The sequence below is a fragment of the Caloenas nicobarica genome, chromosome 24 (genome assembly GCF_036013445.1).
Source record: "Caloenas nicobarica isolate bCalNic1 chromosome 24, bCalNic1.hap1, whole genome shotgun sequence".
In the NCBI taxonomy this organism is placed as follows: domain Eukaryota; kingdom Metazoa; phylum Chordata; class Aves; order Columbiformes; family Columbidae; genus Caloenas; species Caloenas nicobarica.
Genome location: NC_088268.1, coordinates 1,103,242 through 1,115,875, shown reverse-complemented (window position 1 = coordinate 1,115,875; position 12,634 = coordinate 1,103,242). Strand labels below are relative to the sequence as shown.

The 12,634-nt window shown below is 51.9% G+C and overlaps 3 protein-coding genes across 3 annotated transcripts; 1 reads left to right on the top strand and 2 right to left on the bottom strand.

The window, feature by feature from the left end:
• Positions 1 to 2,773: 2,773 nt before the first annotated feature.
• LOC135998122 (feather keratin 1-like) lies at positions 2,774 to 3,754 on the bottom strand. The gene is made up of 2 exons (XM_065651232.1): positions 3,682 to 3,754; positions 2,774 to 3,084 (listed from the first exon to the last, which is right to left on the bottom strand). Exon 2 carries the CDS (start codon positions 3,080 to 3,082, stop codon positions 2,774 to 2,776), a length of 309 nt encoding a protein of 102 aa, XP_065507304.1. The 5' UTR covers positions 3,083 to 3,084; positions 3,682 to 3,754.
• A 2,972-nt stretch (positions 3,755 to 6,726) lies between these two features.
• Positions 6,727 to 7,035, top strand: LOC135998171 (feather keratin 1-like). The gene has a single exon (XM_065651303.1). It carries the CDS (start codon positions 6,727 to 6,729, stop codon positions 7,033 to 7,035), a length of 309 nt encoding a protein of 102 aa, XP_065507375.1.
• A 5,290-nt stretch (positions 7,036 to 12,325) lies between these two features.
• On the bottom strand, positions 12,326 to 12,634 carry LOC135998164 (feather keratin 1-like). The gene has a single exon (XM_065651291.1). The coding sequence runs from the start codon at positions 12,632 to 12,634 to the stop codon at positions 12,326 to 12,328; it is 309 nt and encodes a 102-aa protein (XP_065507363.1).

The following is a 12,634-nucleotide window of genomic DNA, read 5'->3' as shown; positions in this document are numbered from 1 at the left end:
GTGAGGCTGATAACTAGTAACTGCACTAATGTCTGGAGCTGACAGAGCTTCCTCGCCCTTTCCACTCGCCCTTCCGCTCAAACTGCTGCTCTAACTGCCTCACCCCTGTTTGCTGGCCCTGTTCACTGTGCTCCTGGTCACCCATGCTCCCTAGGGGCTGTTTAAATATCCTGCTTCTGCTTCAGGTTTCGCAGTGTTTACATCTCCCACTGTTGCACTGGAAACGCGCCTTCCGCGTCAGCCTGGCTCCGAGAGACAGAATGCCAGAACAGCCTCTTCCTCAGATTTCCCTGTCTCCAATTCTGCTGTATATTCCCCGGTCCTTAGCAAAGGATCTCAGCTGTTGGCCTTCCTTACCTTCCAGTTCCTGACTGTTGGCCCTGCCCTCCTTGCAGGCTTCCCGGCTTCCTGATTGGACTCTTCCTCCTCCTCACTCAGGAATCGACAACTGACGTGCGGAAAAACTTTACAATCTGTAAGGCTATAAAACTTTACAACCTGCGAGGTTATAAAGAAGGTGTGTTTATCCAGCGCCAGGCACAAGAAGGATCTTTCCTTTAATCTCGCGCAATTGATCTCGGCATGAAGCGTGCTTAAATGTAGCAAGGTGTTACATATTCCTGGTAACCCCAGGAACGCCTATACATATACCAAACCTTGCCCCGAAAAGGCGGTTCTTATTAAAATGAGTTCCAGGAAATCATTTCCATAGTCTCCTCCTCCGGCTCCTCCCTGTTGCACCTGCACAATGCCTCCTGGTGGTCGTGGGCTGGGGCCTGGGGATGAAGGCTGCTCATGAGCTTTCTAACCTTTGACCTAGTATGCTGAGTTGGCCGGAGCTCGAACTGCTGGACTGGTTTTAACTGGATCGTCGTCCTCCCTGTGCTGAAGACTCTAGTTATCTCGTCCACTCAAGGATGCTGCTGGGTGCTGCAAAACTTCTTATCTTTGCAGAGTTTGCTTTTTTCAATGAGGCTCTGTTTCTTAACATAATAGGTTACACAAAGCTCTAAGCTAGACACTTGCTATGTGGTTAACCCTTTAAGTGTTAGTTCCCTCTATCATGATAAGGACACGTTCACCTCCTTGTCCACTAATTCTTTTCCAATACTGTGGTGATTACCGTAAATGCTGCTTGAGTCTCTATCTGAACAATGGTGTCTGCACATGTGGTTTTGGTCTCTGCCTCAACTATCATGTTCTCAGATGTAGTTTGGTTACCTGACTCAAACATGCATCCTCTGATGTGATTTGGGTCCCTGTCTTAACTCTGGTCTTCTAATAGTACTGAATCATGGCTAAAACCACACAAGGACCTTGGGGGAGTACAGAACAAAACACGCCACATCAGTCTCTCTGGGAAGGGGGAGGTGAATTCCCTCATCCTCTCCACTAGACAGCTCCCCCAGCACTGTAAAGGCCCCAATGCCAGGACAAAGCGCAGAGCATTTGGTTCTATTAACATGTTCCCAACCTTGGCAAAATCAAGAGATAAGCAGTGCAGCGAGCCAACTGCCTTTGTTGCCCAGAGGCCTGTAAATTAGTAACTGCTAAAGCTAAAGTCTGCTCAACTCAAAACTGCCATTGTCTCAAGTCACAGGTTAAGCACCAAAAAGACTGAGGTGAGGTGACCTTGTCTGGTCACCAGATGTCCACCAAGATGCTCCGTCAGTTCCACCTCCTCAGCACGACAGGGAGAAAAGAAGATTACAGAGTTGTAGGTCGAGATACATGCAATTTAAGCAAGAAATGCAGAGGCCATGTGCAGAAGCAAAGCAACGCAAAAAGATTTCTTCTCTGCTTTCCATCAGGAGGTGATTTTCAGCCAATTCCTGCAAAGCAGGACCAGCGTATGTGTAGTGGTTGCTTTGGAAAATGAATGCATAAATATTGAACGGCCCGTACACCTCCTTGATGTTTCTCTTACATTTCTTGCTGAGCACAATGTCGTGTGGTGTGGAATGTCCCTTTGGTCACTCTGAGTCAGCTGTCCTGCAGATGTCCTGCCTATGTCCCCTCCCAGGCTCTTGCCTAACTCCAGCCTACTGGCCTTTGGGAGTGTGGCTGGAGAGACAGCCTTGCTGCTGTGCAAGCACTGCTCAGCAAAAGCCAAAACACAGATGTGCTGTCATCAGAACCATTCTAGCTACAACTGCAAAGCACAGCACTCTGAAGGCTGCTATGGGGAAAGGGAATTCCACCCCAGTCACACTCAACACAATTGTGCCAAAAAACACTGCACCACCATCCTGAAGACAACCTTCCAGGAATAATGCCTAGAGTATACTCCTTGTATCTGGGCACCATGGGAAAGCATTTTCAGGGAAAACAATGACACAGAGGCATGGGTTATGATGCAGCGCAAGTTTAATGAGGCAAAAGAAGGAAACAGGTTGCTCTGAGATCCCAGAGCAGGGAGCACCGGGGGAGACAGGAGTCTGCGACTCATGGCTGAGGAATAGATTCAACCAGGTGTCGATCTGCCAGCCCCACAGAGGGAGCAGGGCCAGCAGGTCCTCCCTAGGCTGGCTTTGTGGGGCTCACAGCTCAGGGAAGCACAAGAGAACAAGGACACTATAGGAACAGGAGACACTGGAAGAGGGGAAAGGCGGCATGGGCTGTGCTTTCTGAGAGCCCAGGCTGGCCCTGTCCTTTTGCAAGGGGCTCTGTGATTGCTCAGCCCCTCTGGAAGCAACAACCTGATGCTCCATCCCCAGTGTAGTATTATGTCGTGAGTCCCTGGGGAGCCTCCACAGGGCCATCACCAGCAGCTTTAGCAGGGGAAACACCTCCTCGTGCCACAGATGCCGCTGCCCAGGCCAGAGAGGCCAAAGCCCCCGGAGTTGATGGGCACTCCCTGAGAGCTGAGGATGCTGCCAACAGCAGCGGAGGTGGAGGATCCCACGGCGGTGTTCTGCGGGAAGGAGCTGAGGATGGGGCCGGGCAGGGTCACCACCACGGGGGAGGGTTGAATGTAAACGTGGGAGTCCTGGCACTGCTGGACACAGGGCTCATTGCAGCTGTTGGCCAGCGGGGTTGGGCCACAGGGCTGGCAGGGCAGGCACTGGTTGTAGCAGGACATGTCTTGTTTCTGGAGCTGCACCTGGGAGAGAGGGAAGGGAAAAATAAGCAGAAGGGATGGTGAGGAGCAGCTTGTCACCCAAAAACATTGGAAACCACAAGCTGAAGAATAGATCTGGAGGCTGTGTAGGGAGGTCTATGAGATTCACCTTCCTTCTTAGGCCAAAAGAACCCTGTCAATAGTGACCAAGCCCAGGGAGATCCCCTCCTAGCCCACAGCTCAGGAGACACCGAAACAAGCATAGCCTCTGTCTATGTCACACCTTCTGTGCCCTGCCCTATCCCATGATAATTGGACCCAGTGTAGGACAAAGGGACACGTGAGCTTGAGATGGGAGGCAGAAGCATTGCAGAGGTGAGACCCACAGTCTTCACATTCCTCTCAATCCAAAAGATCTCTTCTAAGGGCAGTCAAGCCCAGGAAGGTCACCACATTGATGATGGGTAAGCTCGGCCAAACCCCATTCTCTTGCTGTATTCCGTCTTCTGTCCCTTTCCCTCTCCTGTGGTAAGTAGCTCCGTGACACAGCACAAGACAGAGAGTGTGCATTGAAATCCTGGAAGGAAGATAAGGAGGAGAAGAAAGAGCTTCAGACTCACCTTGTTCCCAAGGAGATGGAGGTGAGAGGAGTGGATGAGACAGTGAGGAGAAGGATCCGCTTTTATACTGCTCCTGCACCGCCCCAGGCCCACAGTCACTGCACGTGGCAGTAATTTTCCAACAGACTCACCTCCAAAGCGAAACATCCTACCTAATCGAACTGGTTGCGTTTGGGTTTCCAGCAATGCTGCCATTTAATTTCCTCATTTCTGACGTGCTTATTCTACCACGCAAGCTCCTTTCTTGTGGTGGGATTGCACGTCAAAGTATATCCTGGGCAGTGTCTTGTCAGTGCAGGAGGAGATGCCTGCTAAGTTCTGCAGGGGTCCATTACAGGCAGGGGATGTTGTCTTGGGTGGTGGTGAATTGTTTGCAACTCCCTTTGCAGGAAGAGACCCAGCTCTGGCCTGTGCTGCACATGTCTGCAGAGGACCCAACAACTCCACTTCACTAAGGACATTCCACTTGCTTCTCCCTCCTCCCTCTGTGCTTGCTCCAACGGTCAGTGGCCATTGCATCTGCTGGTGGCCAGGCTGTGCCAGTGATTTCTTCTGTCTTCCCCTTGATGCCCTTTGCTCTGGGGACAACACTTACCAGGTTGTCGGAGTATGCAGGGGTGGGGTTAGACAAGAAAAAGCCCATGTGGCATTGAACCAGGCAAATCTTGTGGAGGGCAAGAAGAAGGTCTTCTTCCAGGTATTCAGCAGCAAAAGGGAGGCTTGTGCAAAGGCTGAATGGAGCACCTTCAGTGGGGACAGGGGTTATAGGAAAGGCAGAGGTACTCCAAGGGTTCTTGGCATTGGTATTTACTTACAGGATTTGTGGTCTAAAGGTCCAGCTCTTGAACACAGATCCAGACTCTCCTAAGTCCCGTTCAGTGAAAGAAAAAGTGGTAATAGGCACCTATTGCAATATGGGAAATTCCACAGAAACACCAGAAAATACTTTGCTAGTGTGAGGGTGGTCATGCACGGCCTGGTGTTGTCACAAACAGGTTATGGCTGCTCCATCCTTGTAGGTATCCAGAGCTTGACAGGACTTGGCCCTGAGTATCCTCCAAAGGCTGACAGTGCTTTCAGCAGGGCTGGTTGGACTAGAAGATCTCCTGAAGTCCCCTCCAACCTCAAGGATCCCGTGATTCTGTCATGGGGAAAGGATGGGTGATGCACAGCTGCCCCTAAGAGGGAAGAACTGGTTGGGAACATTGGAATCAAGGACAGCCATAGCTATCACACTGGAAGAACTGAGTGTTCAAGACCTGATGACAGGCAGGAAAATGCATAGCAGAGTCGAGTCCCTGGATTTCAGGTTCACTGGCTTCAGCCTAGTGCGTCAGATGGTGGGGAGGATGCCATGGGGGCAGCTGTGAAATGCAAAAGGGCTCAGAAAATGTGGCCTTCTCCTGGGCATTAGGGTTTACATGCACATCCTTTTCCATAGCCCAAATGCCTCCTCGGGCTGGAGAAAAACTCAGCACCATCAAAGAGGCAAGGAAACTTCCTTAATTTCCCCAACATAGTAGAACTGTCAGGATCCTGCAGTGCCATGTCCCTGAGGATGGCTAGGGAGGGGTTGTGCCCAGAAGTGCCCAGGGTACAAAACCAGCTCTCAGACCACATCGAACAGGCGATTCACTTCCCTGCCCTGCAGACATGGAGGCAACTGGGACGCATCCCAGGAGGCCAAGGGAGTGAGTTCAGGAGGCAAGCTTCCTGGGATAGACTCTCCCTACCCATGGCGAGTCACACGCTAATTTTGGATTGGCCGTGTGTCAGGATTTTGGTGTGAGGCCAAGCCAGGAGTGTGTCCTGTCTGTTCACCCATGTCCCATGCAGGGCTGAGTTCCCTGCCCGGGCAGCTCCATCCCTGACCTAGGAAAATCATCTCCAAGCTCTGGGCTGTACATCAGTGCACAGCTGCAGGCAGCACCAATGGCCATCGCCTTGAGCATGACCTCCTCGCTGGCACTGCCACAGTTCAGGGGGCTCACAGCAGAGTCAGCGTGCTCTGGAAAAGTGTCTCCTGCTGGTCAGTGTCTAGAGCGTGTGGCCAAAGTGCACCATGACGCAAGGAGAATGGGAGGAACAAGGTGCTCTCCCAAGCCCCAACACACCCCTCATGTAGTAAGGTGGTATGCGACTCCGTGGGGATTGTTGAGGAAACATGGGGAGCGCAATGTTCTCCTTCCATAAGCCTGCTGATGCCATTGGTTGAGAACCCCCAGAGATTACCTTGAGAGGGGACAACTTTGCCAAACAAATTGACACAAGCAGGAGAGGACTATATTGGTGAGAGCTTCTGTGCACCTTGGTGCAAATGAATCAAGATTTCCCTAGACCCATGCCCTCTGCCTGCACAGAACGCTCCAGCACTCAGGGAGTGGTCCTGCTAGGGAAACCCTCAGGCTTTTCATCTTGATACTTGAAAGGAGCCACTGAGACCTAGTGGTCATGCCAGAAATGAGGAAATGAAATGGCAGCATTGCTGGAAACAAACCCGAACCTGTGCCATTAGGTAGGATATTTTGCTTTGGAGGTGAGTCTGTTGGAAAATTACTGCCCTGTTCAGGGACTGTGAGCCTGGGGCGGTGCTGGAGCAGTATAAAAGTGGGTCCTTCTCGCTCTCTCATTCACTCCTCTCGCCTCCATCTCCTTGGGAACAAGGTGAGTCTGAAGCTCTTTCTTCTCTCCCTCGTCCTCCTCTTCTGCCTCTAGTTTTCTCAGCCCATTCCTGCTCCTTTGTCTTATGCTGGTCCATGGCATTCTTCTCCGGGGTGACAAAAGGGGTCAGAAGATAGGCTGGGACTTTGGTGAAGTAAGCGATGGGCTATGCAAGGATTGCCCTGGGCTTCATTTCTCTCGGCAGGGAGTTCTGGGCTGAAGGGAGGGAGAAACCTGTGGGTCTCCCTACACAGCCTCCAGCTCTCACCTCTGTCTTGCCTTGGCTTGTCTCCCTTGCAGTGCAGACACAGGCTGCTCCTCACCCACCTCTTCTGTTCTGCTTCCCCCTGCCCTCTCTCCCAGGCGCAGCTCCAGCCACAAGACATGTCCTGCTACAACCCGTGCCTGCCCTGCCAGCCCTGTGGCCCAACCCCGCTGGCCAACAGCTGCAATGAGCCCTGTGTCCAGCAGTGCCAGGACTCCCACGTTTACATTCAACCCTCCCCCGTGGTGGTGACCCTGCCCGGCCCCATCCTCAGCTCCTTCCCGCAGAACACCGCCGTGGGATCCTCCACCTCCGCTGCTGTTGGCAGCATCCTCAGCTCTCAGGGAGTGCCCATCAACTCCGGGGGCTTTGGCCTCTCTGGCCTGGGCAGCGGCATCTGTGGCACGAGGAGGTGTTTCCCCTGCTAAAGCTGCTGGTGATGGCCCTGGGGAACCCCTGAGCAACCCCAGCACCCCTTGCAGAAGGACGGGGCCAGCCTGGGCTCTCAGAAAGCACAGCCCTTGCCACCTCCCCCTCTTCCAGTGTCTCCTGTTCCTCTTGTGTCCTTGTTCTCTTGTGCTCCCCTGGGCTGTGAGCTCCACAAAGCCCCCGTGGGGAGGACCTGCTGGCCCTGCTCCCTCTGTGGGTCCTGCAAATAGACCCCTGGTGGGGTGTCCACCACAGCCATGAGGCATAGACTCTCATCTGCCCCTGGTTCTCTCTCCACTTGGATCAACACAATTTTCCTCTTTTGCACTATTAAAGTTCTCCTGCATCTGAGCCTATGTCTCTGTGTTGTTCCTTTCCCTGCAGATGCTCTCCACAGGTGTCCAGGAGATGCATATTTCTTGGGATTTGGCGGAGGGTTGTTGGGGATGGTTTTGCTTTGACTGTTAACAGAACTTTCCTTTGGGTATGCTTAGTCATGCTTTAGGTTGTCCTCTGCTTTATAAAGTTCACTGCCTATCTTTGGCTAGATGGAATTATCCAATGCAGTTCATTGACTCCAGAGATGTATTTAGCTCTCCTATAAAAACCTTCCTTAATCCACCCTCAGAAAGCCATGTTTCCTCAACCTCTCCTCCCAAACCACGTAAACTAGACCCTCCTCCGTCCTGGTCCCCCTCTGTTGAATTTAGTCCTCTTGGTCAAGTTCTTTCATTGAATCACTAGGTTGGAAAAGGCCTTGAAAATCATTGAGTCGAACTGTTAGCCTGGCCCTGCAAAGTTGCGCTAAACCGTGTCCCTAAGCACCACAGCTACACGTCTTATAAACACCTCCAGGGATGGTTACTCAACCACTTCCCTGGGCAGCCTGTTCCAATGCTTGATAACCTGCCCTGTGAATAAATTTTTCCTAATATCCAATCTAAACCTCACCTGGGGAAACTTGAGGCCATATCTTCTTGTCCTATTACTTGCTGCTTAGGAGAAGAGAGCAACAACCTCCATGCTACAATCTTCTTTCAGGCAGTTGCAGAGATCAGAAGGTCTCCCCTCAGCTCCTGTTCTCCAGCTGAACCCCCAGCTCCCTCAGCCGCTCCCATCACACTTGTGCTCCAGCCCCTTCTCCAGCTCCGTTCCCTTCTCTCAACTCACTCCAGAACCTCAAGGCCTTTCTTGGCGTGAGGGCCCCAAACTCACCCCAGGATTTGAGATGCGGCCTCACCAGTGCCGAGTACAGGTGGAACGTGACTGCCCTGGCCCTGCTGGCCACACCAGTGCTGATACAAGCCAGGATGCATTAGAGCCCTAAACTCCACAAAGTGTTCTAGATGTCATCAGTTGAGCATCAGCAGAGTGGGATCATCTCTCCCACTGATCTCCTGGCTACGGTCCTGCACATAAAGTCCAGGGAGTCTTGGCCTCACACTTGACAGGACACATCTCCAGAGACTACAATTATAGAATCACAGAACCAAAGAATGCTTGGGGTTGGAAGGGACCTCTGGAGATCCTCTAGTCTAACCCACCTGGAGATCCTCTAGTCTAACCCACCTGCTAAAGCAGGTACACCGAGACCAGATTGCACAGGAATGTGTCCAAGTGGGTTTTGAATGTCTCCAGGGAAGGAGACTCCACAACCTTTCTGGGCAGCCTGTTCCAGGGCTCTGTCACCCTCAAAGTAAAGAAGTTTCTCCTCATATTCAGGTGAAACCTTCTGTGCTTCAGCCTGTGCCCATTGCCCCTCATCCTATCACTGGGCATCACTGAAAGGAGTCTGGTCCCATCCTCTCGATATCCATCCTTGAGATATTTACAAACATTGATGAGATCCCCTCTCAGCTTCTCTTTTCCAGGCTGACGAGACCCAGCTCTCTCAGTCTTTCTTCATAAGAAAAGTGCTCTAGGCACCTAATCATCTCTGTAGGTGGCCGCTGGACTCCCTCCAGTAATTCTTTATCCTTCTTGAACTGGGGAGCCCAGAACTGGACACAGACTCAAGATGCAGCCGCACTAGGGCAGAGCAGAGGCAGAGGATTCACCTCCTTTGGCTTCCAGGTCACACTCTTCTTAACGCACGCCAGGATATCTTTGGTGTTCTTCGCTGTTGTTGACCAAATCCTTCTCTGCAGAGCTGCTTTCCAGTAGGTCCGCCCCAACCCGTACTGGTGCCTGGGGTTATTCCTTGTGTGTCTCAGGGAGGTCAGGGCTTGATCCCAGCAGTCTATGTCTCTCTCTGCCTCCCTGATACTTTGCAGCCTTTCTCCCTCCTCTTTTAGCTCCACCACCATGCTGAGCAGGTCATCTGCCTGCTCGCACCTCACACAGCTGTTCTCTCTCTTACCATTCCATGCCAGCGAGAGACTCTGGCATTCCTTGCAGCTGGAGGTCTGGACAGCTGCATGTTTCCTTGGCAGCACTGTCTGTGTTGCTGCCTCCTTCATGGCAGATGCAGGGGACTTAGCTTTCTTCTGAGTGGCTACCATAGTTAGGATCCACCTGTGAGGCTGATAACTAGTAACTGCACTAATGTCTGGAGCTGACAGAGCTTCCTCGCCCTTTCCACTTGCCCTTCCGCTCAAACTGCTGCTCTAACTGCCTCACCCCTGTTTGCTGGCCCTGTTCACTGTGCTCCTGGTCACCCATGCTCCCTAGGGGCTGTTTAAATATCCTGCTACTGCTTCAGGTTTCGCAGTGTTTACATCTCCCACTGTTGCACTGGAAACGCGCCTTCCGCGTCAGCCTGGCTCCGAGAGACAGAATGCCAGAACAGCCTCTTCCTCAGATTTCCCTGTCTCCAATTCTACTGTATATTCCCCGGTCCTTAGCAAAGGATCTCAGCTGTTGGCCTTCCTTACCTTCCAGTTCCTGACTGTTGGCCCTGCCCTCCCTGCAGGCTTCCCGGCTTCCTGATTGGACTCTTCCTCCTCCTCACTCAGGAATCGACGACTGACGTGCGGAAAAACTTTACAATCTGTAAGGCTATAAAACTTTACAACCTGCGAGGTTATAAAGAAGGTGTGTTTATCCAGCGCCAGGCACAAGAAGGATCTTTCCTTTAATCTCGCGCAATTGATCTCGGCATGAAGCGTGCTTAAATGTAGCAAGGTGTTACATATTCCTGGTAACCCCAGGAACGCCTATACATATACCAAACCTTGCCCCGAAAAGGCGGTTCTTATTAAAATGAGTTCCAGGAAATCATTTCCATAGTCTCCTCCTCCGGCTCCTCCCTGTTGCACCTGCACAATGCCTCCTGGTGGTCGTGGGCTGGGGCCTGGGGATGAAGGCTGCTCATGAGCTTTCTAACCTTTGACCTAGTATGCTGAGTTGGCCGGAGCTCGAACTGCTGGACTGGTTTTAACTGGATCGTCGTCCTCCCTGTGCTGAAGACTCTAGTTATCTCGTCCACTCAAGGATGCTGCTGGGTGCTGCAAAACTTCTTATCTTTGCAGAGTTTGCTTTTTTCAATGAGGCTCTGTTTCTTAACATAATAGGTTACACAAAGCTCTAAGCTAGACACTTGCTATGTGGTTAACCCTTTAAGTGTTAGTTCCCTCTATCATGATAAGGACACGTTCACCTCCTTGTCCACTAATTCTTTTCCAATACTGTGGTGATTACCGTAAATGCTGCTTGAGTCTCTATCTGAACAATGGTGTCTGCACATGTGGTTTTGGTCTCTGCCTCAACTATCATGTTCTCAGATGTAGTTTGGTTACCTGACTCAAACGTGCATCCTCTGATGTGATTTGGGTCCCTGTCTTAACTCTGGTCTTCTAATAGTACTGAATCATGGCTAAAACCACACAAGGACCTTGGGGGAGTACAGAACAAAACACGCCACATCAGTCTCTCTGGGAAGGGGGAGGTGAATTCCCTCATCCTCTCCACTAGACAGCTCCCCCAGCACTGTAAAGGCCCCAATGCCAGGACAAAGCGCAGAGCATTTGGTTCTATTAACATGTTCCCAACCTTGGCAAAATCAAGAGATAAGCAGTGCAGCGAGCCAACTGCCTTTGTTGCCCAGAGGCCTGTAAATTAGTAACTGCTAAAGCTAAAGTCTGCTCAACTCAAAACTGCCATTGTCTCAAGTCACAGGTTAAGCACCAAAAAGACTGAGGTGAGGTGACCTTGTCTGGTCACCAGATGTCCACCAAGATGCTCCGTCAGTTCCACCTCCTCAGCACGACAGGGAGAAAAGAAGATTACAGAGTTGTAGGTCGAGATACATGCAATTTAAGCAAGAAATGCAGAGGCCATGTGCAGAAGCAAAGCAACGCAAAAAGATTTCTTCTCTGCTTTCCATCAGGAGGTGATTTTCAGCCAATTCCTGCAAAGCAGGACCAGCGTATGTGTAGTGGTTGCTTTGGAAAATGAATGCATAAATATTGAACGGCCCGTACACCTCCTTGATGTTTCTCTTACATTTCTTGCTGAGCACAATGTCGTGTGGTGTGGAATGTCCCTTTGGTCACTCTGAGTCAGCTGTCCTGCAGATGTCCTGCCTATGTCCCCTCCCAGGCTCTTGCCTAACTCCAGCCTACTGGACTTTGGGAGTGTGGCTGGAGAGACAGCCCTGCTGCTGTGCGAGCACTGCTCAGCAAAAGCCAAAACACAGATGTGCTGTCATCAGAACCATTCTAGCTACAACTGCAAAGCACAGCACTCTGAAGGCTGCTATGGGGAAAGGGAATTCCACCCCAGTCACACTCAACACAATTGTGCCAAAAAACACTGCACCACCATCCTGAAGACAACCTTCCAGGAATAATGCCTAGAGTATACTCCTTGTATCTGGGCACCATGGGAAAGCATTTTCAGGGAAAACAATGACACAGAGGCATGGGTTATGATGCAGCGCAAGTTTAATGAGGCAAAAGAAGGAAACAGGTTGCTCTGAGATCCCAGAGCAGGGAGCACCGGGGGAGACAGGAGTCTGCGACTCATGGCTGAGGAATAGATTCAACCAGGTGTCGATCTGCCAGCCCCACAGAGGGAGCAGGGCCAGCAGGTCCTCCCTAGGCTGGCTTTGTGGGGCTCACAGCTCAGGGAAGCACAAGAGAACAAGGACACTATAGGAACAGGAGACACTGGAAGAGGGGAAAGGCGGCATGGGCTGTGCTTTCTGAGAGCCCAGGCTGGCCCTGTCCTTTTGCAAGGGGCTCTGTGATTGCTCAGCCCCTCTGGAAGCAACAACCTGATGCTCCATCCCCAGTGTAGTATTATGTCGTGAGTCCCTGGGGAGCCTCCACAGGGCCATCACCAGCAGCTTTAGCAGGGGAAACACCTCCTCGTGCCACAGATGCCGCTGCCCAGGCCAGAGAGGCCAAAGCCCCCGGAGTTGATGGGCACTCCCTGAGAGCTGAGGATGCTGCCAACAGCAGCGGAGGTGGAGGATCCCACGGCGGTGTTCTGCGGGAAGGAGCTGAGGATGGGGCCGGGCAGGGTCACCACCACGGGGGAGGGTTGAATGTAAACATGGGAGTCCTGGCACTGCAGGACACAGGGCTCATTGCAGCTGTTGGCCAGCGGGGTTGGGCCGCAGGGCTGGCAGGGCAGGCACGGGTTGTAGCAGGACAT

What these genes read in the sequence shown, in the direction of transcription:
- LOC135998164 (XM_065651291.1), bottom strand. Translation starts at nt 12,634, where the DNA reads ATGTCCTGCTACAACCCGTGCCTGCCCTGCCAGCCCTGCGGCCCAACC.
- LOC135998171 (XM_065651303.1), top strand. Translation starts at nt 6,727, where the DNA reads ATGTCCTGCTACAACCCGTGCCTGCCCTGCCAGCCCTGTGGCCCAACC.
- LOC135998122 (XM_065651232.1), bottom strand. Translation starts at nt 3,082, where the DNA reads ATGTCCTGCTACAACCAGTGCCTGCCCTGCCAGCCCTGTGGCCCAACC.